Source organism: Wasmannia auropunctata, unplaced genomic scaffold (assembly GCF_000956235.1).
Source record: "Wasmannia auropunctata unplaced genomic scaffold, wasmannia.A_1.0 LD335681.1, whole genome shotgun sequence".
In the NCBI taxonomy this organism is placed as follows: Eukaryota; Metazoa; Arthropoda; class Insecta; order Hymenoptera; family Formicidae; genus Wasmannia; species Wasmannia auropunctata.
This window is the reverse complement of record NW_012027209.1, coordinates 194,360-220,512: the sequence shown is the minus strand read 5'-3', so window position 1 is coordinate 220,512 and position 26,153 is coordinate 194,360. Positions and strand designations below refer to the sequence as shown.

Below are 26,153 nucleotides of genomic sequence, written 5' to 3'. Positions count from 1 at the left end.
AAAAAAAAATGATGCACGGCACATTTTTGCGTCAATTCGGAGAAGAATTGTCTTCCAATGATTCAAGATCGATCGCAAAACATGCAAATAATGAGACATTTCGCCACGAGATCAGGCATCGAATGCATGTTACAAAAACCTGTCAATGTTATAGTATGAAACTACTTTGCCTTCCACATCTAGAAATGCAGTAAGGGATTCGACAGGAAGAAAGAAAGTTATTGGTGCCTGTTATATATGTAGCAGCAAAGAAATTCGAAAACGCAGAAAAACTAGAAAAGCTTGTGTTGACTGCAATAAACCGGTTTGTGACGAACATTGTCAAAATATAACTAAATGTATGATTTACTTCGAAAATAATTAAAAATTTAGAAATATTTTGTTTAAATAAAGTACTTTTATTATTTCTAGCATATTTATAAATTTACCCCGGTTATAGAGAGAAGGGTTAAAGTTGAGATGGCAACATTCACATAACATGCACGCACGCACGCATGTCCAACGCGTTTTTAATTTCCTATCTACGATTATCTTATAGTATCGTATTCACCTCTGATGTAGTAACTGGTGGTGTATCAAATATCGTTACAGTATGCTTCTCCATCTGACACTTGTTCATCTCTAATGGCATGATATTCTTATCCAAAAGACATGGCAAGTCTGCTCTCGCTTCTGTACCACTCGGTACATCATGGGGTATATATAAGGAAGCCCCCCCGGTGTGTGCGTCTTCCGCGTGATTTCGTTGTGTCGGTCTCTGCCGAATATCCTGCTCAGGAATAGATTTGACAAGCGGCTGCTCCCTAGCCTTCAGCACTATCTTGTGTATTTTCAGTAAATTTTGTCGCACTAATGGCGGGATTGGATTACAGCATGCCAGAATACCCTGCATCTCGCGTGGCAACGTCTCAGCTATATTGAGCAGCATGTGATTCGGCAATACGTAACCAATACTGTCATCCTCTTCCCTCGCGGTGAGATCTCGCCATCTATGCAATTCCATGAGCGCATACATCTGTTTATTGTTGAACGACTTCTGACTCTTCCTGTACATGTTGATACAATTTTCCTCTGTCCAAATTGGTTTCATGTACGTGCGCTTACAAATTTCAGTGCTTTCATCATACACAGCCTTCAAAATATTACTTTTGCCGTTAGCCGCGTCAATCAACTCGTTGTTCAGCATGTCCTTAATATAAAGTAGATAGTGCGTATCTTCTCTTGCATATTTCATTAGTTCTAACGGTAAAGGCCTTATACGCCAGTCGGCCAATTGAAAATGTTTATTAGGATCTATACCGCAATATTTGTTTAACAGGTAAGCCAAACTGAGATAAGGTAGATTGAGCTGTTTCGCAGCTTGATGGGTATCAAACATGTTGACTACATAGAGGGACAAGTCCCTTTGAAGCCACAGAATGTCATTGTCGGCACCGTGAAAGACCTTCAAGATGGAAGGTTTTGTAAAAATTTCGTTAAGTTGATGTAATTCTGATCGCAGAGTTAAAGTATCGATTAAGTAATCGGTGTTTATCGTTGATATTTGCATCAGGCAAGTTATGCCTTGAAATGTTCTGTAGGAGTGATGTTCCAAGTCCACAGCTATTTCCATATAATTTCTCAGATCCTCTAAAAGAGTCCTAATCTCGGCTGGTTTGTCAATGAATACGAATTTGGTATCGTCCAATGACTTATATTTCACGGATATTTTCTTCTTCAGTTGACATTCCGGCGTTTCAAATTTATCCAGTTCAAACTCATAAGGATGATTGAAGACCTCGCCATGTTCACCTTCTTCGACGTAAAGAGCCAATGGCTTCAGAGAGTTTGGTTTTTCTTTAATTCGAGGCATCCATGGCTTTAAACTGTTGTCAATTTTATCCTTAAACATTAACTGTGGTCTTTGTACATTTTTCCCACCCAACAACCGTACTTTCTCCGAACCATCTGAAACTTGTATTTGCTCAGTATGATTAGTCCTTATATTCCAAGTACCGTTCACAACTGGTTTTGGCATTTGTGATACAACCAATTCTACTTGAGGATTTCGTAAAATACCACTTTCCTCATCCATCAATATATTCTGTAACAGAGAGAGAGAGAGAGAGAGAGAGAGAGAGAGAGAGAGAGAGAGAGAGAGAGAGAAATTATTAAGAAATTAAATCAACAAAATTCAAACTTTGACATATAATTTTACAAGATGCTCACAGCTTGATCTAGCAGTTGATCATTTGCTTCCAATAAAAGATCAAACTTTTCGTTAATGTCTCGATTTGTGTTATGGATGTTGCTAGAACCTCCTACTATTTTCATTATACTTTGCATTGTAGCCAGCATTCTCTCTGTATCTTTATGTCTGGCATCGTTAAAGCTTGGAAAGCAAGCGTAGTAATTGAAATTGTCTCCAACAGGCAGATTATTAGCTGCCTTAATTCCAGCTCTCATCGAGTCAAACGCATCCTGAAATACATTTATTTGCATTTTATGATTCTATTAACATTGTGTTATTTTAGTTGCGTAAAGCGTATGAGCGAACAAATATACCTGAAGGTAATCGTCAAAAGTTGCATAGCCAGGAATAAAGTGAGCTGGCCCATCGTCGTTTTCGGCTTCAATTTCGTCATTTTGCAAAACGCTCGCCTTATTATCGCAATTTTCAATCAATTCCATGTTAGCCACATGTGCACTCGCTTGTTTTTCAAAGCTATTTCCTCCTTTTACGGTGACACGAGGACCGCTCATCGTTGCTCATCGTTTTTCGTTTTTGACAGTTTTCCTCTTCTTCACGCTTGATGGCAAGAGCTATAATATAGGTAAGGAGCTTTTCTTACCAGCAAATTCGGGGGGTTCTTTTTATATAAACCAGTAAATTGGACCGTTTTTGAGGTTTTTGAGGTTATCGTCGTTCAATACACCTGCAGAGTTGCCAGCAGTTGCCACTGTTGCCAGACTTACCAGATGGACTTGCTCGATGAATCATCTCATTGTCCCGTCCGATTGCCACTGATTGGAGGGCGGTGCTTATGTCGCCTAAATCGCCAAAATCATATGCAGCTTTGATTATACATATCAAAACAGAAAATCACTTGATGAGCGAATTCACATGTCGTCTCAATTGTCGCATAGGTGCGACAATTCCATTTAGCGACACAAGCATCATTCTCTCTTTGTTGTCATTGAACGTTGAAATAAGACAGAGTGAGCAGTGTGCGCTTGTGTCGCTAAATGGAGCGCACTTTCTCCATGATCGATTGGTGGTACTTGACGCGATTGGCGCGGTCGGTGTGCAGATTCGTCGCTAGACTCGCTTAATACACACCGCTAATCCGCTTTCTGTGGCGCCATAGTCGATGCGGTCCGAGCCGAGCGCCCTGTTTCCTGGCGTTCACGTCTCACGTCCAAAATTAGTAAATAAAGACGAGCGATGGCAGCGTTCGAGCCGTGCGCCGTGTCGTCGTCCTGCTTGTGTTCCTCAACTTAAACGTCTCGCGAGGAGTGCTCGACAAAATGAAGTGGAAACATACCGTGCGCCTAGTGATCGTCCAGAAAAGCTTATGGAACCTCATCGTGTGACGGGCATTACGGGCAAATGACAAAGGCTCGTTCCAGAGTGTGCGTGAGAAATTACGGTGCGGTCTCGCTCGCTGGTGGACAGTACTTCTTCGAGGACCGCGAAGTCCGCGAAGACGAACGGACGGGCAGACAAGACGTATAGACAGACAGACAGACAGTCGGATGAAAGAGGAAAGAAAAAGAGCGAGAGAGAGCAACAAGGAGAGGGAATAATCCGTGCTCTAGAGTTCACATATTCGTACAGAGTTCATACATTCGTAAGGTACGAATTCCCGCTATTTTTAGCCGGTCCGCTGCAACCGGCATGAATGTGTGTGCGTACATACGTATGCGCGTCTTCCTCGGTGATTCCCATTCAAAGCTTTTCGTCGTCTCCGTGGGCGACCGACATCCGCGACGAATTTATTATCCATTACGGTCAGGGAATATGGAAGGTTGGGAGAGAGAGAGAGAGAGAGAAACGAAATGATGGAACGTTGTGAGATCTACGGAGAAAGGCTAGAAAATCGTGGTTAATCATGCTGACGCAAATGTCAGGCTATTCGAGAATTATTAGAGGAAAAGGAAAAGTCAGTAAGAGATATTGAAGCGGCGAAAATACGGAGAAAAGTTGGAATAATTGAAAAAGCTGAATTTCAAAAGGAGAGAGTAAATAGTGCTTCTGAGGATTTTTACGATAATTTTAATTAATTGCAAAATGATGTATTTTATGTGTTATTTTAGTCACCATCAATTTTTTTTGATATTCCATTTTCTACTTTTTTTTAAATTAATTGGTGTACTCTTGGCTGACATCTGAAATAATTTAATCATTGATACATCTCAAAATAATTACAAAGTTCAGAATCTAATCTAAAGGGAAAAATTGGAAAAATCAATAATACAATGAGTATATAGTGTTATTTTACCGATACCAGGACAATGTTAAGACAAAAGTAAAGATATCGAAGGAATATAGTAATTAAACACAGTACAGGGAAATATATTTGAAAGAGATAAATTTTCGTGACGCAACATTGTTGAAAGAAGAACAATTTCTATACAACATGGTGCATAAAGATGGTAACGTTATCTAGAACAAAACATGACGTTGACTGTATTGAAAATACATATGATAGCAATCTCAGGGTATTTTAATTATACATATAATACGCACACACTATTGTCAGAACATTATTAGAAAAGATATTACAAGTATAATTACGTGTCGAAAGAAACGTCTCTTGATCTCTCGCTATTGTGGGTGATTGTGGGGGCGTCGTGCGGTTACCCAACGATAAAAAAGGAACATCTCACACACAAAAGAAATACATACATACACATAGGCACATATATCATATATGGTAGACGCGTCGTGTATTACGTATCGTACGTAATCGCAAGTTCGAACCAACTGCTCTCCGTAAATGGCTTATCGGAAAGGATTTCCTCGAGGTATTGGAACGCTATTTTCGTCGATACAAACCTACATACCGTGTATGCGATAGCGGCGTTTCGCTCCCGCTCATACATATCGCATCTGTACACATATTCGCGCATATACGTTTCACTCATGTTCACGCACGTTTTATTTGACCCGATCAAGTCGGATTCTTCGACTATCCTTTACTCTTGCGCGCTTTACAAAAATCTCAAGGATGTATCAGATATGACATGACGTCCCATCGGATCGTAATCATCCGAATCGTGTGAATTCGCGATCGCGGAATCTTCGGAGCGAGATTCTTGGAATCGAACAACCCAAGTATTTGTCGGCAACTTTAAACTTATCATATCATATGTAGCCCTCGATATTGTATAGCTATAGGTATTAGGTATTGTCGCGCAATATAATGAGAGTACATCTCTACGAAGGAATTCATTCAACTTAATGGTCGATGTTTTACAATGCCCTGTAGGTTTCACCTAGACCTAGACTAATTTCTAATCGACCAATACGAAAGTAACGATGGTTTTTTTTTTTTAATAATACCTTAATGAATTAATTACAAGAGATTGATTCACGAGCGCAGTGATATTGCGATTGCGTATTTCAAACACGTTGTACCTCGATGACGAACTGACTTTTGAGACCAAGAGACAAAGAGAGCGAGAGAGAGAGAGAGAGAGAGAACGTATTAATCCATAAATCGATCATCTTTGACCAAGTTAATGGCGATTCTATTGAAAAGAATAGTAGCATGCGTAAATCAGACGATAATTTCACACAATAATTGAGGGCAAGATATAATAAGAAATAGTAAAAAAACGTGACAAATTTACAAGTCACGATAAAAAGTACCTAGATACATATGTAGTGCGAATACGCGTGCAGGAAAACTGTTCTATTTTATCGCGATTATTAATTTTATCCAAAAGTAGAATTGAATTGAAATAATAATACAGATGTAAAATGATAAATCAGATGTTTCGCGATTAGTTTTCTCCAAGAAACAGTTGGTTTATTGTCAACACGCGGGAAGAAATGATCACTAAAGTGATCAGAAATGGACTAATTGCGCGCGAACGAAGAGATGAAAATGGTTAGTTAAGGCTCGAATCACACACAGTTGAGATCTTTGGAGATGACCGCGCCACGCCGCGCCGACGGAAGCTTTACCACCACGGGTCTACGCTCTCGCTAAAAATACCGTAACGCAGCGTTGAGCGAGCGACCGATCGGGAGAGCGGAGCGGCGACTTGGCAATTTTCATTGTCGATTTTTCCGAATCCAAGCGATATCAATGATAATTTGTTGATATTACAACGTTGCGTATTACAAATATGGTTATAATTCGAACGGAAGCTTGCCTATTCCAACCGTAATCGGCAACAGACGATGCTGTATTGCAGTGTCGTGATCTGCAGTCACTTTCTCGGTTTCGTTCACCCTCGGACGCGGGCGGTACGTTGCTGCCGTTATTCATGCGGCAGAAGGCAAAAGCGAGTAACGTATTCTACGTCTGAATGTGGCGCCTGAACTTAAGCGTACTCGAGTTACTCGTTGCCATCGCGCGATACGATGCATTAATAGCCGAACGACGAGACTTTCTCGTCGTCTCTCATCTTGGATGAGAATCGTCCTTCGGACAAGTTGGTAGAATCATCTTCCTTCAAATTCATCTCATTTTCCAAGGGTGGACCTTGGCCGGAGCAACCAAGTGCCTACCATTCATTGTCAATCGCGCAATGTCAATATTTGTTTTTATTTCGATTCTTATAACGTAACTGACAAATCTCTTATTTATCTTCGATCTTTTATTCACAACTTCTGCAATGCTAGTAATTCGAATTTTGACCGATATTTCAGTATTTATATCAACGGATACGATAGATTCATGCACTTTGGAAACTTACTATACTATACTATACTACTACTTATATATATCTATGATTTATGCGATGTTTCGCCGGTCAACCAATGTCAAGTCTTGACAAAATTTGCATAATTTATGCGAGTGCTTAACTATTTTATTTTATTGGCCACGAAAAATTCTCGCTCGAAGAGAAATTAACGATTTCGACTAACTAAAGTGACATAAGTATATACAGAGAACATATAGAGTCGTACGCATATAGAATAAAGATTAAGTGCTCGAGAAGAGAGAAACAAGATTATGTATATAAAATTTAGAATTAATTCTCAGTTTGTTAATATATATTATAATATATTGAACAAACTGGTCACAACAGTATGCTATATATTTTGTTACGGGGACATCTTCATTTTAATAAATTACAGCCTAATAGAATATGAGTAATCTGAAGTTTAGATTTTTTTAAACTCTTTGCAGATCTCGCTTTATTTCCGCAATCTTTTGCAAAACGTATAACTATTCTATGTCGCACGTGCTAAGACTTTGCTATTTTTTATTTACATTTTACTATCATATTGCAATTTCAATATATTCATCTTTTTATCAAATCCCCTACAACATGTAATTGCATCAGCATGTAATTCCTACCATTCGTATGTAAATAATTGATGAAGAAATGTAGAGATATTGACAATTATTTCGCTCAGTTAAGGTATACGTTATTATAAAAAACGCAATCCTAAAGAATTTTTCTGTATAATTTACGAAATTAGAGACGAGAAATCTTTTTACGTGTAAGGGAGGACAAGGAAACTGCAGAGAAGAAACCCACCGATGTGTCGGCACATACATTGGCGTCTCGACGCTCGAAATAAACTTACCACATTCTCTCTCTCTCTCTCTCTCTCCCCCCTTTTCTCATCTCTTTGCTTTTGCTTTCTTCATTTCTTAATGTAAGATTTAGATGGCTATAACTACCATTCGCCGCTGTCATTTTCGTTTACAAGAGAGTAGGGCTATCCGCACCAACAGTTTCGCCTGAGAGGCAGGAAGTAACTATAAAAAGAAATTTTGAACAGAAAGATAGAGAAAAAAAAAGAAGAATCGTGCTATGATAATTGATATCTCGAAATCACACTGAAATTAAAATGAAATATTTACGTTAAATCTGTAATATTTTTTTTTTATCCAGATAAACGCGGATAAGATGGTTGTCGGAGAAGCAAGTATACATAATATAATGGGAGGGATGGAGAGTACGGGTGGTGTGCGGCTTCATAATCATAAGCGGAAACTGAAGCAAAGGTTTGTAAGTCAATTCTAGTCGATAAGTTGTGTAATATACTTTTCTACTTATACAAACATGTTTCCAAATGTATGGCTTAAAAAAAAAAAAATTTAAGAAACGATTTCAATAATTGCCAAATACAAAATGTTGCAATAATTTTTCAAATCTCTGATTGCTTCAGATGAATAAAGTTTAATAATCAAGTAGCGATTAATTCAATAAATAAATTGCCATTACAAATTTGCATTCCGCAGCTAGATTCAATTAGAGTAATGTCTAGCAATAAGACAATCACACCGTCTAATATTCTCGTCTCGAAATGTTTCGCAGGTTCGACATTATAAAGAAATTAGGGCAAGGCACCTACGGTAAGGTGCAATTAGGAATAAACAAAGAGACTGGTCAGGAAGTGGCGATAAAGACAATTAAAAAATGCAAAATAGAAACGGAGGCTGATCTGATCAGAATACGAAGAGAGATACAGATCATGTCGAGTGTTCAACATCCGAATATTATTCACATCTACGAAGGTAACGTTTGTGTGACACGCTAATACGATTTTATGATTTGGATAACACCATGACACAAATGTAGGAGTGAAATGTGCTATTTATAAGCTATAGTTAATATTAATCTCGATTAAATTCTCCTTCTTCGTTATTTAGCGAGATTCTTGACAACTTTTCTTCTTCGTACTTTTACAGTGTTTGAAAACAGAGAGAAAATGGTGCTGGTGATGGAGTATGCAGCCGGTGGAGAACTGTACGATTATCTGAGCGAGCGCAAAGTTTTGAACGAACACGAGGCTCGCAGAATATTCCGACAGATAGCCACAGCTGTTTTCTATTGCCATAAACACAAAATCTGCCACAGAGACCTGAAGCTCGAGAACATTTTATTGGATCAAGTTGGAAACGCCAAGATAGCCGATTTTGGTCTTTCGAACGTGTTCGACGAGCAGCGATTATTAAACACATTTTGTGGCAGTCCATTATACGCGAGTCCAGAGATAGTGAAAGGAACTCCTTATCACGGGCCAGAAGTGGATTGCTGGAGTCTAGGTGTTTTACTGTATACATTGGTCTACGGTGCTATGCCCTTCGATGGGTCCAACTTCAAACGACTAGTCAAGCAGATTTCGCAATCCGATTATTTCGAGCCCAAAAAGCCATCTCGTGAGTATAACACGTGTATGCATGCGCTACTCAACTCGTGCGGCTCTATAAAAAAAGATCTAAACTAAAATATAAATTTCGAGAAATTTTATCGGATATTAGATTAGCGTCAGACTCGATAATCTCGTGAACTGAAGTCAATTTAACTTTCACTTGTGGAATTTATATAAAGTATTAGTGACAATTCAATTTAATTTAATTCAATCTTTTTCCGCTTTCCCGCTTTAGCCGCATCGCCGCTTATAAAGGAGATGCTCACGGTGTGTCCCGGTAGGCGTGCCGATATCGAGAGAATTTGCACTCACTGGTGGGTGAACGAAGGTTACGAGCAAAATTGTCTCGATATCGCTGAGGATTTGGCAGCTCAGACTCCAGTTCGATTGGATCTATTGCTCTCTCTAGTGCCACAGTCAGCCAGTGCCGAGAAATTACTAGTAGGGGGCGATCAGCAGGCAGGTGGAGATGTTGCAAATAATATGTCTTCCGAAACGTTGGTGCCTACTAGATGCCATTCGGTCGGCAGCTTAATGGAGCTCGACCAGAATAGCTCCGACAGAAGGATAAGAGAATTGTACGAGGAGGAGCCGAGGTGTTCCGCTACTGGTGACGCAAAGAGAAAATTGGAGACAACACCGTCGATGGACGAGACGGCCGCGGCGGGCGTGAAAAGGAAAGAGAGATCGAGAAGGAAAGAAAAGTCAGACGAGAGAGAGCCTAGGGCGTACAGATCTTCATCAAGGTATATTTGTTTTTGAAATAATTTTTTACTTATTAAACCATTAACATTTAATATGAAGAGACATAATAATACAAATATGTCGTTGGTATTATTCTAGGCATCATTCGGCTCCAATTCCAAATTCTATATCGGAGGAGGCGATGGAGGTAGAACCGACAGCCATTGTAACTGTTCCTATGAGTAAGACTGTTGATTTTGATAAAATAGAGGCAGCTTGTCTAGAGCTAATTGAAGAATCAAAGGAAAGATCGCCAAGTAAAGAAAGGAGTAAAACTCCGTTGATAAACGAATATCAACAGCCACGTGCTGAGCTAATGTCTACCGAAAACTCAGCTCAGCAGATCTGTAAGATTAATCAAAAGGTTAGCGAAGATGAGCAAGACAAGTCGCAGCAAAAGTGTGTCGAGTCTCCTGATAAGAGTTTATATGAAGACGCGATTGAGAAGGCTGCTTCAGAAAACATGAATAAGGTATCGAATGAGGTAGTGTTGAAAAAGTCGAGTGATCTGAAATCAAAAGTGCCAATTGAAAGCAACACGAGTGTCAAAAACGAAATGTCGCAAGATATGCAACAATTAGAACCAACGGAGAACGATTTCAAAAAGCTGAAGGAAAAGGCGCTCTCCTTAGATTCCGAGCTGTCGAATGAAGTGGCTCTACTACCTGCTAAACCCGTCGAGAGACGACGTTCCAAAATATTTGAAACGGCTGAAAAATTCAATCAGTTGTCATCTACTACGGAAAATGAGAAACCTAAAAAGATATTTATTCCCGGCGTTAACGTAGGAGGCGCGAAACGAGCCTTCGAACGAAAGGCCAGTCTCTCATCCGCAGCCACCACGTCGCCTCCTACGAAAGCCAGCGCGTCCAAAGTTATCATTGATGTACCAGTCAACAAGAAAGGCGAGAAGGATGAGCAGAAGCAGACACCGGGGAGAGATCATCGAGAGATCACGGCCACTGAAGATAAATCGGATAAGCGAGACGAAGCGAAGAAACGTGCTATCGATATCATTAGTGGTGCGATTGGTAAGCCTCCAATGCAGAAGAAGTTGAACGGCTCATCACCGAGTTCAATATCGCCTCAGAGCCTGGAGTCCTCTAAAAAACTCGGACTGAAGATACAGGTTGCGCCGAATGACATACGATCGGCCATGGTATCGGTCTCCACGCCGATCGAGACAAAATTCGACCTTGATGTGAAGTCAGCAGCAGTAGCAGCAGCAGCAGCACCAGAAGCAACTGTAAGCATCAACTAAAATGCTATTGTTAGTGTATTATCTACACGTTTGATTTCCATCTAATTTTGTTTTCTTTTGTTTCTCCCTCTGTTTTTAATAGATCACTAGTACTACATCTGACATAACTGGTATCGAAAATTCGCAATTGGAGGAACCGAAGATATCTAGTAAAATGGAAATAACATTAAAAAGTGCAACATTACCCAGACGAAAAACAAGCAAAGCTGAAATAACGTTGTCCGGAGTCAGACCACCAGAAACTATAGCGTTCAAGTCTGAGGTAGAAGCTAAAATTGATGCTTTTCAGCCGCAGAAACTGCGCACGCAGAGATCGGAGGTGGCATTCCCGGTTGCCGCAGCGGTGCCTCATGCAAACAGAAGTTCAAGCTTAGAACCGGAAGGCAGACCTAAGGCTGCACCGCCCAGAGAAAGAATTATACCTATTCAGGTATGGAGAAATCAACTCATGTTTATTTTGAAAGCATATATTTTTAAAATTTGAGAAATGATGAAATAAAATTTTTTTGCATCTGTAAAATCGCATTGCATCAAAAATATAGGTAGAAGCAGGACTTGAGCGTACGCAGCATTCATCCACACCACCGCCTAAACCGCCAATGTCCCAGAGATCAATGTCTCAACAATCAGGTTCTCTGTCTCGTCAATCAACCGCCGATTCAGACACGGACAGCGCTCTCGGTTCAACTGTAGGACCGGAACCAATTAGAAAGAGTCCTAGAGAGTACATAATTCCTATCGCGGTAGAAGGTGGCGGTTACGTTACTCCTAGGTCAGGTAGTCTGGAGCCGGAAAATACGACCAGTACACCGACTACGAGTACGAATCCACCGAGATCCCGATTTGTTAGACCAAGAAGAATGAGCTCTCTTTTGTCGGATGCTAGCGAAGACGAGTCTCCTTTCTCTCCGTTGCACGGGTAAATAATATAATTAATCTTGATGATTTATTAAAGGAGTTCATGCATTTTGGGCGATTTAGGAAACACAGGAATTGTTGGATTTATCTTTTTTTTTTTACTCTCAATTTTATTTGCTGAATTCAAAAATCATAGTCTTAGTATCCGGGAAATATAATTTTTGGATATATTGGGATATACAGAAGAAAGCAATGGTTAGGTTTATCATTTTCGAGCCATGTCTACGAATATCTCTTTGTTTTTTATAAAAGTATGTTTCGATGTTACCTAAGCCCGTCATCCTTTCTCATCAAAGCTTGAGGAAACCTGCAAGTTACCTTAAGTTATATATACGTTTTAACTTATACACCAAAGTATCTCGAAAAGTATAAAAGATATAGAAAAAAGTTTCAGACAAAAGTTGTACAGTCTGAAAGGGAACAATAATAAAAATACTTTTCGAAAAATCAATTTTTTGAAGTCAAAAGGTATCGCTATTTTTTTTATATGGAATTATAATTTTTTTTATATTGTATGATTCTTTTAATTATTCTGTATATAAAAATATTAAGGTAAAACTATCGAAAATTCAGTAGTTTACGAGATATTCTTTATCATAACATATTTCGACGTAAAATATAAAATATCTTAAAATAACTGTAATATAAAATATCTGTAAATTATTGATTTCTTGATAATTGTATCATATTAATATTTTTATGCACAAAATAAGGAGATTATTCGATTGGTATAAAGAAAACACTCAGTTACTTCTAAAAAAATATGCAATTGCAATATACAACTACATTTTTTTTTTTTTTTTTTTTTCTCAGACCGTACAACTTTTGTCTGAAACATTTTTCCATATTTTTTATATTTTTCGAGATATTTCGATGCAAAATGTATACATAACTTATGATAACTTGCAGATTCCCAAACCTTAATGAGAAAGAATATGAGGGTTTAGGTAATATCAAAACACATTTTTATAAAAACAAAAAAAATTCACAGATATGGCTCGACAAAATGATAAAATCATTGCATTCTTCTGTCAAAATATATTCCAAAATTATATTTCCCGGATGCTAAAACTATTTTAATTATGATATTTGGAATCAGCAAGTAAAATTGAGTAAAAGAGAAAAAATGAGCCCAACTCTGCGTGCTTCCCAAATCGCCTAAAATGGATAAACTCCTTTCGTAATGATACAGTTTAAGAACATTAGCTAACAGTAAATATTGTAAAAATTCAGATTTGACTAAGCTTACATTTTGTAATCTTTCTTTTCTCGATAGGGAGGATTTATTGCAAAGACATATGCATCGATTGAGAAGTTCGCGACCGTCCAGGCAACCATCCGAGCACGCCGATAGCTTGTCGTCTGGCGAGGACGACGATGATGACGGTTTCGAGTTATTGACTGCCGAAAACTTGTTCTCTACGTTACTATCTAGAGTGCGAAGTCTGACGCAGCGACTTAACGTTGATGACAATCGATCTGGCGGTTTTCCAAGCAGTAGACTGTTCGGCAGACTCGGCTCCCAATCGTCACAAGCGTTTTGGGGTCTTAATAAACCATTGTCCAGGTAAATACGCGAATTATTATTCGTACGAGGAATAGATTTCCACAATTGGAATAATATATCGCAGGCATATACGAATGAGCTTGCTGAACTAATGCTTAGATTTCGATAAAACTTCCATTAACTTCCATAATTTGTTATTTAAAAAAACTTTAATTTTATGTTTTAACAATGATAATGATGAGAAATAATGGTTTTATGCTTGTCTGTGCAAGCTACGAGAGCTATGTCGAAACACGGACTATGACTACGTGAGTCCAATTGTATAGAAAGAAATTGTAATAGAAAACTTAGTGTACGCGCCTGTTAGCTGAGATATAAGTAGTAAGAATTGCCGTTAATAAAACGAAATACAGAAATTGCAATTGGACACACACTGCAAGCAGGTTAATAATTTGATCGCATATTTGTACATATACGTTTGTATATATGTATATTTATATATATATATATATATATATATATATATGTATATATACATATATGTATATATACACGTTGTATTAACCTAATTTGTTCATTTTGGCTTAACCATGTGCCTCATCAGATATTTGAGAATAGTGTACACAGTAGTGTTGTGAAAATAAACAAGCCCGAAATACCTGCTATCAATCCGCATAGGCTGACACTCTTTGCTTCTTGCCAACACTTCTCTGCCAGTACTGATACTAGTGAGACTTTTGCCTTTGTAGACTCCAATTTATTTTGCATTTTCTCTCTCTCTCTCTCTCTCTCTCTTTTCCTCCCATATCACAAAAGATTTTCCACTGAATGTAAATATCTTTTGCTTTCCTTTCTAACATATGTTTCGTAATAAGCGGATTTACACTCATAACGATAACTTATTGTACAAACATCTTTATAGAAGTAACGTTTTTTTTATCGTTTTCTTGTGCGTACAGACGACTCTCGGAATCACAATTTAAACATTCTCTGAATCGTGATGCGGATATATTTTCAAAAAGAGACTCTGCTAGTACTTCCAATCCCGGAACACCAAATAGCCCTGGATCGCGCAGCACACCTTCCAGAGAAAGTATCTTCGAAATCGGGAACAACACCTTGCCAAGAGGTAAGAGAGTGTAGTCATTTTACAATTTAATGTGGTACCTTATACGCGAGATTGTAGAATAAATTATATGCTTTTGTAATGAAAGATATTCTCGATATTTAAATGATCTACAAACCCATTGACAATCAAGGTCCACTGCAAATTGTACATACGAATATTTAATGTTGTAGAATGTTGACCCACATTTTTACAGAAGCCAAGAATTTTATAATTTTTTTGTCTATTATTCAATTTTTTTTTATTTTTTATTAAGCTAAAGATATAGATTCGATGTATCAATTGATAACTTAATAGCGATTATGTACAGAATTAATTAAGTGAGGTGGATGATAAAAGCTTCTGTTAAATCGCAGTGGTCATCATGCTATTTTGTCACTGGTTAAATTTATTAGCCTTGTGAGAAAATGCTGGATGGTATTCAGTATGCATCTCCTAGTATTAGCTGTTGTCGAGTCGTTGATAGACAAAGCACAATTTTTTTGTTTACTTTTACCCTTATTGTATCTGTTCTTTTTTTCTCTCTTCACTTTCCAGTATGTTAATTTTTTTATTTCTTGCCTGACAATGTTTTGCAACTTTTGATACTAACACCCTATAGATTAATTATATGGTTCATGTTTGGCACAGGTGGGTTTGGAACAGATCTCTTATCATTTGCGATTTTATTTAAATTTAATTTAATTCGTGTTAAGCAAGAAAAATTATATAGATTGATATAATAATTGATATTAAATATTATTTAATTATTGGTACTTGCATACATGTAATAGTTTACACACACACACACACACACACACACACGCACGCACGCACATACGCGCGCGATAAGTCTTGATAATACATCAGTATCTCAGGAAAATCAATGTAGAATCTAAAGATAGAGAAAAAATATATGAAAGAGATAAACACGTTTATTTATCGAATAAATTGAAGATGTTTAAAATATCCTCCTCTCCCACTGTAATGTATCTCTAAACAAAACGACTTATATTCGTATTTTGTTTTCGTTTCAAATGAAAGATTTAATATTTCAAATACCGACATATAATTAAAAATTATTCTATATATCTAATTCTTAAAAATATAATTAAGGGATAACAAATCTTTTTTGTTACTACACAACTATTTTTAGATCCTGCATTCTCAAAAGCATGTTTGCACGACCCAGTCCTTTGGGACAACCTATTTATCTAATGATTTTGTTTATTTTTTTTTTTTTAATTAAACTCAATTTTGTCAATTTTTCATTTATTCAAATATATAGAAGCTGCAGGATCTGTAATGCGATGTTTGCAAATTAATATAATTTTTAATACGAAATATACACATATGTTTGAATATTAAAATAGCTAATAAAATAACAAATAGGATCTGTGTCCCCAAGTAAATGGAAAAAAAAATCATAGAGTAAATAGCAAGCTCACTTTGCCTGACATAGAACCTTGTAATATGCCATAGTTGTTGCAATGCACTGCTGCTGTTGATCTTTTATTATCTTGTAACATCGTAGTGGCAGTTTTTCTTTTTACATTCACCTAGTGTACATTAAATTTTGGAGCATGATTGGAGCATTGACATGGAACACATATCCATATAGAATGTATTACGAGTCTCAGTTCCACTATCCAAGACAGAAATCCATGTTTCATTCAAGTTCATGCATTAATTTGCGTCTATCGTCGACTCTTCAATCAGTAATTAAAATAATTGTTTGTTAGCACTGTCGTGTGCACATAAGAATTATAGTTAAAAATTTCATGATTTTCCACTTGATAGATGAACTTAATAACAGGGACTTCTAAAATGATCTTTTTTTTTTTATTCAGAGAGAAAATATTATATATAATAAGAAAATCAATATTTAATTAATAACGTATCTAAAGTAGCTTTTGCTTTACTCTGTCTTTATTCTATTTCTGAAAATATAACAAAATACAAAGGTAAAAGTATGCAATTAGGAAGGAAATAACAACGACAATAAACGAGAAAATATAAACTTCTTCGTAAATGATGTAAATTACATTGGCAGAAGAATTCAAGGAAGACCCTGTTTAATATGATATAAATTAAAATCTCGTACATCGCATTCAATCATAAATTAAAAAAGTTAGCAAACAATTATTATCGAAAATAATATGCTGTAGAAAAATGTACAATTGACGTTATTTTGTGATACGTTGATTGACGGTTTTATTGACGGTTGTTGCAGCGACCGTGCGAGTGACTCTACGTAGGCGGGCTGACGGTAATCCTCAGTAGACAAACCAAGTTAGGTAGTAATATCTTGTATGCCTAATGCAAAGTGAATATGACGCCGGTAAAGTCCCACCTAGTCTTATTATACTTTTGAGAATATAAAAGAAAAGAAAATCTTTTCACTATTCGGTGACACGTATTCGTCCGATGTGTTTCTCATCTCTAAAAGTGTACTTGAACAATCTACTTATGTTACCACACGAAGTCTCTGATCGCAGTGCGTCTGGCAAAACGGTATAGTTTTCGTCACACGATGGGAAGACATTTGCATCCTCGCATTATAATAATTTTGCTTACGCGCAACAACGTACAAAACTCGAAAACGATATACGTATACACCTTTAACATTTTTGTCACATGCGTTTTCAATGAGATCAAACATCCTGTTCGTGAGTCTTTGTAAACTTCGGGTTATCTTTGGTATGATTTATTCTCGAGTGTATACAGATATATTTGTGTAAATATATTTGTGGATAAAATAATAGAAAAATGTAAAAATAGATGAAGACAAAGAAAGTATATACGATAATGTATTTATTTAATACATATTAAACTGATTGCGAGTGAGATGCGTATAGTTTTAAGCACATCCATCGTACTTGAAAGCTCCGATGGTAGCGAGTGACAGCGTGACGTGATGCGATATTGTGCAACATTGGAATAAGTCATACCGAACCCGCGCATTCGCGAAAATTGTTACTAGATAAGTTACTTGTTGCCATGTTCTAAAAATTCGAAAATAACTTTGTTATACGAAAAAGAATTATTTATGTGACATTGTTATTTGAGAAAAAAAAAGAAAAAAAAGTGAATATAATTGTATACTTGCAAGCGAAAGCTAACCCTTGTCTGAGATGGCTGATATTTGTTGTGTTTTTAAGAGTTTAAATAACAGCGTTTTTATCACATTGTCTTCGCATGCTTTGATGTAATGCATATATATATGTATATGTATATATATATATATATATATATATATATATATATATAGTATTTAATATTATATCCTACTATGCATTATACTTGTCCTGAGTTTACTCATTTAACACACTGTGATAGAAGTGTACCAAGTGATAAGCATATATATATTTTTATTTTACAAGACATAATTTTAATACTATTATCAATTGTATTGTTATTTGTTACTTGAAGTTTATAATTGTTTCTCCGCGGATATGTAAGATGAGCCTTTTAGTTGCATGGTCACTGTTAAATGAGTATACACTTATAATTTTCTGTATTAATATCTAAATATAAAAAAAGATACGGTATGTATACATGCTATTACTAGTTTTGTTGATGCATATTTTCAAAGAGCTACCATTCGTATATGATTTTCTTAAGACTATTTCGAAATCTTCCACTATTCTAAGTCATTAATATCCCACAGAGTAATAACATATTTAGAGAGCTTCCATGACTTGAAAATATACATCGACATATATGAATACAGTTGCTCCTTGTATAGCCAAATAGAACCGATTAAGAAGACATCTCATGAAATTTAACATACACAGAGAGAAAGAGAGAGAGAGAAAGAGAGAGAGAGAATGGGGGATGTCGCTTCTTATTTATTACATTTTTCGACAAATTTTATAAAAGAGATTTATGTATGTAGAAATAAAGGAGTGAAAATAATGACATTACGCGTATTCTTATGTATACATCCTATAACACAACAACAACAAGAACAACATCCAATCGCTGTCCAATTATTGTACAGACACATATTTACGGACACACTCCCATGCGGAATATGCATAGATTCTGTCTCGATTGCTTTCAGATAAAGTAGAAGTATACGAAGAAGATGTGAAAGCGGAAATTGCGGCGCAAATCAGAAGGGAGGCGCAAGAATCTCTGGAGCAGAATTTCACTCCCAGCTTGGCACGTAGATTGAGTAGACAATTTATTGAGCAAACCCGACAATCTGTACCGCGTTCCCCATCTTCGACGCGCGAGAGCAATAGATATTATCAATCGCCAACGAGGGATTTGACGCAGAATCTGGTAGGCCCGAGTGAAATCATGAAACGGTACTCCACGTCTACGACTTCTGATCGGACCGAATACAGAGGCAAATCGCTCGATCGAGGACTTAGGAGGACCAACAGTTTGCTAGAACCGTGCAAGTATAACAAATTAGAAGGGCATGTCTCACCGCGAAGAAGCATCAGCCTGTTCGACGACTGCGATAATGGTTGCGATGACAAGCTGTTGCCACCTCTACCGAAACACATAATGACACTCGGCCGCAAGTACAAGGAATCGATTAGATCAAACGTCGTTGGTATTACGAGACGAGATAGCTTTCATAGTTACAGAACGGACAAGATCCAGGAAGAGTCCAGTGACGACACATACCTGTCCGCTTGCAAAGAAGATATCAACGTCGCGGAGAATGGCTCCATATCGGAAGGTACATCGATATCCATGTGTAATTCAAACGCTAATTTGGTGGACAATACCATCACTACCACCGCCACCACTACCACCACCACTGCCGCCGCCACCACTACCTCGAGCATGTCGGTTAGATCTTGCGAAATCTCTCCCACGGAATCCTCGTCGAATCTGAGTGACTATGGTAAATCGATCTACAAATCAGACATCTCCAAGAGTTTCGAGAACCGATTGCTGGCGGCAGAGAATCTAATCAAGGAATCAAAATTGAAAAACTTGACGTCGCAGCAATTCAATCCAAATCTCAGCTGCAATTACAAGGATACGGACAAGTGTGACAAAGAGACCCTGATGAATACTTCGGATCCACAGTCGTCAGCCAGCTCCGTCGCGTCCAAGAGACGCAGTTGCATCCCGAGTCTCAGATTACGTTCGGGTTCGTTGACCAGAGAATCGAGCGTAAGCGCGGACCGCGGAAAGTCATTTGCCGGTTCATCTGACGCATCAGCCGGAAGCGTTAATCAGGAAAGATCGATCCTGAGCAAACTCTTCAGAGGCAGTGGCAGTGGTAGCGGCAGCGGCAGCGGCACCGGCACTGGCACTGGCACCAGCACCGATAAAGAGGCCGAATCGAAGGACAGCAACAAGAATAAAAAACCAAAACAGCATCGCATCTCGCGTTTCTTGCGGCCGGATTTTTTTGACACGCCACGAGAGGAGAGCCAGTATGTGAAGGAAAAAGAAGCACAAAGAGCGGCAGAAAACGAACGCCGAAAGTCACGGTTTATGAGACGAAAAAGCGAGAACAAGGAACGTAATGAAGATTGCTCGAGAGACGATAAGATCTGTAAGGAACAGAAGAACGAAATAAATGCGCTGCAGAAAGATAAACTGGACGGTGCCATTGGGGCCGCGGTCGCCTCCTCTTCCTCCATCTCCTTCGAAGACAAGCCCAACAAGGAGAATAAAGAAAGAACGAAGGTCGAACAAGGCTCGAAGAGTAGCTTTCTCCATTCGTTGGAGAAAAAGTTGGAGAGATTGCGCTCGAATGACGAGACAACAACGAGTACGGTCGCGAAGCCGATGATGAACGGCAGCTCAATATCCGGTGATCTCGGAAAGGAACGTGGATTGCGCGAGTGCTCCGCACCGCCCGCAAACTCTGAGGGATCGAGCTTGCTCGAGGTGAAGAGGACGTTGAGCGTGGAAGATCTCTCTTGTCGTGGAGGATCGAACAAGGATGCCAGGAATGTGTCCAACTCGAAGGGTCGAGTGACGTCGGTATTAGGACTGTTCAAAACGAACGCGGATACGACCAAACGGAATACGAACGGTGGCAGTCGAACGCAGAACGTAATCATGAGTAAATTAAAGAGGAGCCCGCCCAAATGTGTCAAATTGACGACTGAGTCATCTTTGGAGGAAGATATGACCGCGACGAGCAAAATCCCGACGAAATTCGCTAGAACCAACAATAAACCGACGAAAAGATTACCGGAGAACAAGAGATCGCCGGAGAAGGTAATGACCGAAATGTGTAAAAGATCATCGTCCAAGGAAAAATCGAAGGAGAAGGAGTCGATTGTTAAAGAAAGAAAACCTTTTGTGGAAAAGCAATCGAAGGAATTTAAAAGAGCCACACCATCCTCGGATGTTTCAGCTGCATCGTCATCCGCGGATAAAATAATGCTGGACAAAGTGGACTCATTGTCAGTAAGAAAATCGTCGGACCAGTCGGATTCTCCGCGGAAAGTCATCGACGACAAGCACAAGGCGTCTATTATCAATGACGAAGATAAGAAACTAATTAAAACCAAAAAAAACATCAGCTCTCTAGTAAGCAGGAACGAATCCGTCACGAGAATCGACAAGGGCGAGGACGTGGATAAGAAGACTAAGAAACTGGTCAAGTCGAAAGAAAATGCGGATAAAGATGAGATTAACAGTTCTAGAAAGAAGAGAATAGTGCGCGTCGTGAGGAAAGTTGTCAAAAAATCGTCCGACAGTTCCGAAAGCAAATCCGATGAAAAGGGAAAATCATCGAAGCCGTTGACGAAGAAGAAAACCGTAACGACGAAGAAAGAGAAGAGTCCCGAAGACCCGAGTATCATGGTACAAGATTTGATCGAAGAAAATGATCAGACTATCGCAAAATCATCCTGCTCTAAAGAGGTGGCGTCAGATCTGCCAGCGATGCCCAGGGATGCTGAATGCGCGATGGGAAATATAACTATGAATCAGATGAAAAATGATATTAAGGGAACCCGTGTATTGGATAAATGTATCGATGTAAATGTCGCCTCGTCCACCGATATGCATATCGTCTCGCAGGTGAATTCCATTCTTCAGAACGCTTCGAGTTCTCCGAAGAAAGACTGTCCAAGTTCTCAAAGCATTACGAGCGCTTTGACCATAGATTCCTCGAATTCTACGGCTTGGGTCGATCCGAGTTTTAATATCTGTCAGTCGAAGCAACAACCAACGTTGGAACAATATCGACCAAATAGGGCGAATTTGAAACTCGATTTGTCTAAGATACCACAACACACATTTAGACACGCGACTCCTAAGAAAGATTCGCCCGGATCTGATTCACCAAAATCAAATCCCGCCACATCTACTGGATTGCCTAAAACGGACGATCTTATAGAACGAGGAAATGGTTCCGACAAACTGATGGAGCGTCTGTCGAAGATGACGCATCACGCCAACATCACCGGCAACAAGATAATCATCGATAAGCCGTTGCGAGCGAAGGATGTCGCCGAACTAAAGCGAGAGGTCACCGAATATGCTAGAATCATAGAGAATCACGTGACGGAATCGCGAGACGATTACTGTGAGCCGAAAGAGATAACTGAACTGAATCCTGAAGGGATTAACAGTGTTACAGTGACTAAAGAGCCACCGGATGATTGCACCAGTGAGATGTTCACGCCCGAGGAACCCGAGAGTTTTGATTCCTGGTCAATTTGTTCGGCTGATCTGAATCATATTCGCGGTGATTTGCACTCGCCGACATCACCGTCGTACTCTCTATTCATGCGTGGATCCGACAGCTCAGAATCGGTAATAGACCGAATACGAAGACGCAGCTTTTATTCGAGGTTCAATGATCGAAAGAGGCCATCCTTGATGGCGCCGCCACCGGGTGTCAATAGCGTCACTCTGCCTAGAAGATTCAGTTTCAACAGTTCTAGAGAAAGGGAGCGCGACAGATTGCACAATTATGGAGTTTCCAAGAGGTAAATTCACTCTATGAGATTCGCTTTCGCTTTTCTTTGTCATTGCCTAAAAAATTAATTAAATATTGTAATCAATATAACTAGACGTAATAGGAAAAACAAATGCCATGTATTCAATTCGTAGCTTTAGGCAAACCCCAAGGATAATTCCTACCAACTATTGTTGGTAATTTAAAATATTTCGTAGGACGAAGGACAAAGGTTACATTTTGTACGGCGATGACGAGACACCAGCCTTGAGAAAATCACCGATCGATCGAGAGAAATATAGCGACGCATCGAATACATCGTCGTACGGTCATCAGACGGAAGCGAGAGCCTTCCTCGATCATCACGGTAGTGGCTTGCCATCTTCCTCGCACGATTCCCTGCGGAGATACGCAAGGTCTCCGACGCTGGATCTTATCACCTCTCGCGTCAAGTATCATAGCACGGATGTCATCGCGGACAACGATTTCGCCGGAGTCTCGTACAAGGGTCCTCTCTCGAGATCGTTTCTGAGTGCAGACGGCATGACGGACTCTTCCTACTATGGCAGAAATACGTCGACCACTTTGCCGAAAAAGTACGGCTCCACCGTCGGTGGTCTAGAACCGAAGAGCGTAGAATATTATGAGGAGATTTTGTCACCGAGCAATCCTGACTGTCTATCGCCACGCGACACTTGCCGATCACCGTTGCTGGATATCTATTTGAGCAGATGCGAGAATGGATGTAATCACAATGGTAATTTGGATTTGGATTTGCAACAGTTTAATGCCGATAAACCAAGGTCCTACACGGATGCGGAAATTGTTCAAGGAGACAGTAAGCTGCTTGGTGAGCAGAAAAGGTATCATACATATAATGAGAAAATATATAGTCAAAAGTTGATAAAAAAAAAGAAGGGACGCAAATTTCATTTGCGTAAAATTGAATTTACTTGAGATTTCATTTTAATTATCCATCAACCTCGAAACCAGATTTTTATTATCAAGGTGGTCTTTCGAATCGTCTTTAATAATTTCTTTTTAATTTTCCGTCTTTGGTTCATAAAGAATTTCTCTTTCAGAAACATAATTCAACGCTTCAGCGAAACGAGGGATGCGTCCTAGACAGCTGCGGAGATATCCTATCGAATATATTTATTACTGAACGGAATTGATTTCATTCAGACAGAAAGTAAAGTTTTTAAAAAGATAATATGCCAAACACACACCATTTTACTATACAATGATTTTATAATGTAGTATTCGCGCCAAAATGTCTCGCGCTTCTTCGTCATAGCGATGAAATAGTCACGATGGCAATAAAAATGCAACGATAAATATGATTAAATATTTGACTATGTATACATCGCGTTATATTAAAATTATTGTATACGCTTAAAATTGCTTTAGACTCAAAATAATAAATTCTACGGGTATTTCTCATGAATCTAATTCTATCTGAATCCGTGATAAATTTTGTTATTCTTCATTACACAAAAATGCGTCTCTGCGAAATTTTTTTCCTTTTATTTTCCTTTCTTTTTCATATTATGTTGAAAATTAACAAAGAAATGTGAAAGAAATTTCAACGTATTTTTCATCGCATCGAATCTTTAAGCGTTTCTGATATTGGAAAATATAATTGTAGTGACATTTTCTCTATAACTAATTGTAAGTAAGACGAAGAGGGCTAAGAGAACACTTTGACTCTGATATTTATAGAAATATAAACATAAAAGTTCATATATAGTTGCTTCTGTTATAGTTATCGCAGCGACAACGAAATATGAAAAAATCTTGCCATTTATTTCATCACTCTAATTTGCGTGCCAAAGCGTCAACAAAGCGTTGACAAATTTAAACTGCATACGATAAGTCATTTTTTTTTATTGGAGAAATATATTGGGTCAATTTTTATCAGTTTATCTTTTGTCATAATTATATTCATAGTGTGAAGATAAAATAATTTGTAAATACATAAATACTTTAAGAGTAAACTGTCAAATACGTTTTTGACTGCATCAAGAAAATTATCTAGGTATTATAATTTTATAGCGTCACGTCAATTAACAACTAATTAACAAATCGAATAATGATCGAATCAGCATAACGCGATTTAAGACGCGATAGGCTAAAGACTAGTAAAAAGCGCGAACCGCGCGTTTTAGTTCCTTACGCGAGTATCGCTTTATACAGTCGAATTTTTGTAATTCTTCCTTTTATATATTCTTTTCCTTATTCTTTCTCCTAGTTTTCTTATCGCGCTGCTCTCTTCCATGTTCGTCACTTAACTATATATGTATGTGTGTAAAATAACGACATAAAATAATAAGAGAGAGAGAGAGAGAGCGCAGCACGGAGGGAAGACAAATGGAAAGGAGAAAGGACCGAGAAGACATAAAGGAAGAAATATGAATGTTTTATTATATATCTATGAAAACAGTTTTTTTGAATAAATTAATCAGAGATAGAGAGAAAAGAAACAACGATGTTATATTAGGCCTAAAAACTTTTGACTGATCAGCCTTACGGTCTTCCGCTTGTTACGTACGTGTTTTCTATTGATATACATATTTTAAAATAAACATCGATACTCTTCAAGATATTATTCTTCTTTTATTATCCCTGACGAATTCGAGCGCTATTTATCCGCGTGATGTTAAACCGTGTGAATGAAAGATCTTGAAATTGGTTCTGTGGATTGTCAACTTTTCTACTTCATTTACAAAATATATAGTAGTTTATAATCCAACACGGGCGTTATTTGCAATTGCTACAACAACAGCTAGAGAGTTTAATCATTTGAATAAATTTATGGCGACCAATTTACTGATAAATCCTATGAAACTGCGCTTTTATCTAGAAAGATACAGAAAGGAAAACGAATTGATAAATGTGAGAGAAACGTTTGTGCCTACTACTCGTATAAAATCGTTAACTGGCAAATTCTATGCGAAACACGATGTTTTCTCTCCGTCGGATGTTAGAAAAGACGACATCCACTTGATTAAACGACAGACGGAGATGATACCCAAAGACATTTATTCGTTTAGACCGCCGACAGTAAACATGGAGTAAGTCAATAAAAATAATGAATAAAAGCTAATAATTAATTTCGATAACGAACCGTTTTATAGATACGGCTGGTTCACCGCATCGCTAGTGCCCATCTCGAAAGATCCAAGATTACACTTCTCCAGAAAACAATCGGATTTTATCCGCAATGAACTCGTACGTCGAAAACTGCAGAGAGGTCTGCCAGAAAAAAGATTTGCTGGCGTGCCGTTTAGAACATAAATATTTGAGAGACGTGTGTCATTTCAAACAAATAGAAAATGGAATAAAAAGTTGTTTTTATAAATGAAAGTTGAACAAATTTTTTAACGAATATATCGT

General features: G+C 38.2%; 3 protein-coding genes and 1 long non-coding RNA gene across 9 annotated transcripts in view; 2 read left to right on the top strand and 2 right to left on the bottom strand.

The window, feature by feature from the left end:
- LOC105456433 (exosome component 10) overlaps positions 1-3,400 on the bottom strand; it is a 5,427-nt gene extending 2,027 nt beyond the window's left edge. The window contains exons 1-5 of one of the 3 annotated variants that reach the window (XM_011700462.1): positions 3,320-3,400; positions 2,956-3,030; positions 2,545-2,802; positions 2,209-2,460; positions 551-2,083 (exon numbers count right to left, since the gene is read on the bottom strand). In XM_011700462.1, the coding sequence (XP_011698764.1) occupies positions 551-2,083; positions 2,209-2,460; positions 2,545-2,742 (1,983 nt within the window). In that variant the 5' untranslated portion in view covers positions 2,743-2,802; positions 2,956-3,030; positions 3,320-3,400. The other 2 variants (XM_011700461.1, XM_011700460.1) reach the window with 2 other exon arrangements.
- A 350-nt stretch (positions 3,401-3,750) lies between these two features.
- Positions 3,751-25,358, top strand: LOC105456434. 4 transcript variants are annotated; one of them, XR_975253.1, is made up of 15 exons: positions 3,751-3,835; positions 8,062-8,174; positions 8,488-8,687; positions 8,862-9,332; positions 9,561-10,071; positions 10,169-11,315; positions 11,413-11,760; positions 11,873-12,249; positions 13,525-13,815; positions 14,028-14,063; positions 14,715-14,884; positions 18,927-22,788; positions 22,976-23,620; positions 23,840-24,795; positions 25,009-25,358. XR_975253.1 is itself a non-coding variant. In XM_011700463.1 (14 exons), exons 2-14 carry the CDS (start codon positions 8,077-8,079, stop codon positions 23,880-23,882), a joined length of 8,199 nt encoding a protein of 2,732 aa, XP_011698765.1. In that variant the 5' UTR covers positions 3,751-3,835; positions 8,062-8,076; the 3' UTR covers positions 23,883-25,358. The 4 variants fall into 4 exon arrangements, 3 of the variants coding, with proteins under 3 accessions (XP_011698765.1, XP_011698767.1, XP_011698766.1); XM_011700463.1 differs by having other exon boundaries at positions 23,840-25,358; XM_011700465.1 differs by lacking the exon at positions 25,009-25,358 and having other exon boundaries at positions 22,976-23,607; positions 23,840-23,895.
- On the bottom strand, positions 15,607-25,955 carry LOC105456435. The gene is made up of 3 exons (XR_975254.1): positions 25,885-25,955; positions 16,309-16,419; positions 15,607-15,755 (listed from the first exon to the last, which is right to left on the bottom strand). It is a non-coding gene; the product is annotated as an uncharacterized LOC105456435 (long non-coding RNA).
- LOC105456436 lies at positions 25,425-26,119 on the top strand. The gene is made up of 2 exons (XM_011700466.1): positions 25,425-25,831; positions 25,895-26,119. Exons 1-2 carry the CDS (start codon positions 25,572-25,574, stop codon positions 26,052-26,054), a joined length of 420 nt encoding a protein of 139 aa, XP_011698768.1. The 5' UTR covers positions 25,425-25,571; the 3' UTR covers positions 26,055-26,119.
- The last annotated feature ends 34 nt before the right edge of the window (positions 26,120-26,153 follow it).

What these genes read in the sequence shown, in the direction of transcription:
- LOC105456436 (XM_011700466.1), top strand. Translation starts at nt 25,572, where the DNA reads ATGGCGACCAATTTACTGATAAATCCTATGAAACTGCGCTTTTATCTA. An exon ending in CCGCCGACAGTAAACATGGA is followed by an intron (nt 25,832 to 25,894) that starts GTAAGTCAATAA and finishes ACCGTTTTATAG; the next exon opens with ATACGGCTGGTTCACCGCAT.
- LOC105456434 (XM_011700463.1), top strand. Translation starts at nt 8,077, where the DNA reads ATGGTTGTCGGAGAAGCAAGTATACATAATATAATGGGAGGGATGGAG. An exon ending in CGAGCCCAAAAAGCCATCTC is followed by an intron (nt 9,333 to 9,560) that starts GTGAGTATAACA and finishes TTCCCGCTTTAG; the next exon opens with CCGCATCGCCGCTTATAAAG. An exon ending in CTGCTTGGTGAGCAGAAAAG is followed by an intron (nt 23,621 to 23,839) that starts GTATCATACATA and finishes TTTCTCTTTCAG; the next exon opens with AAACATAATTCAACGCTTCA.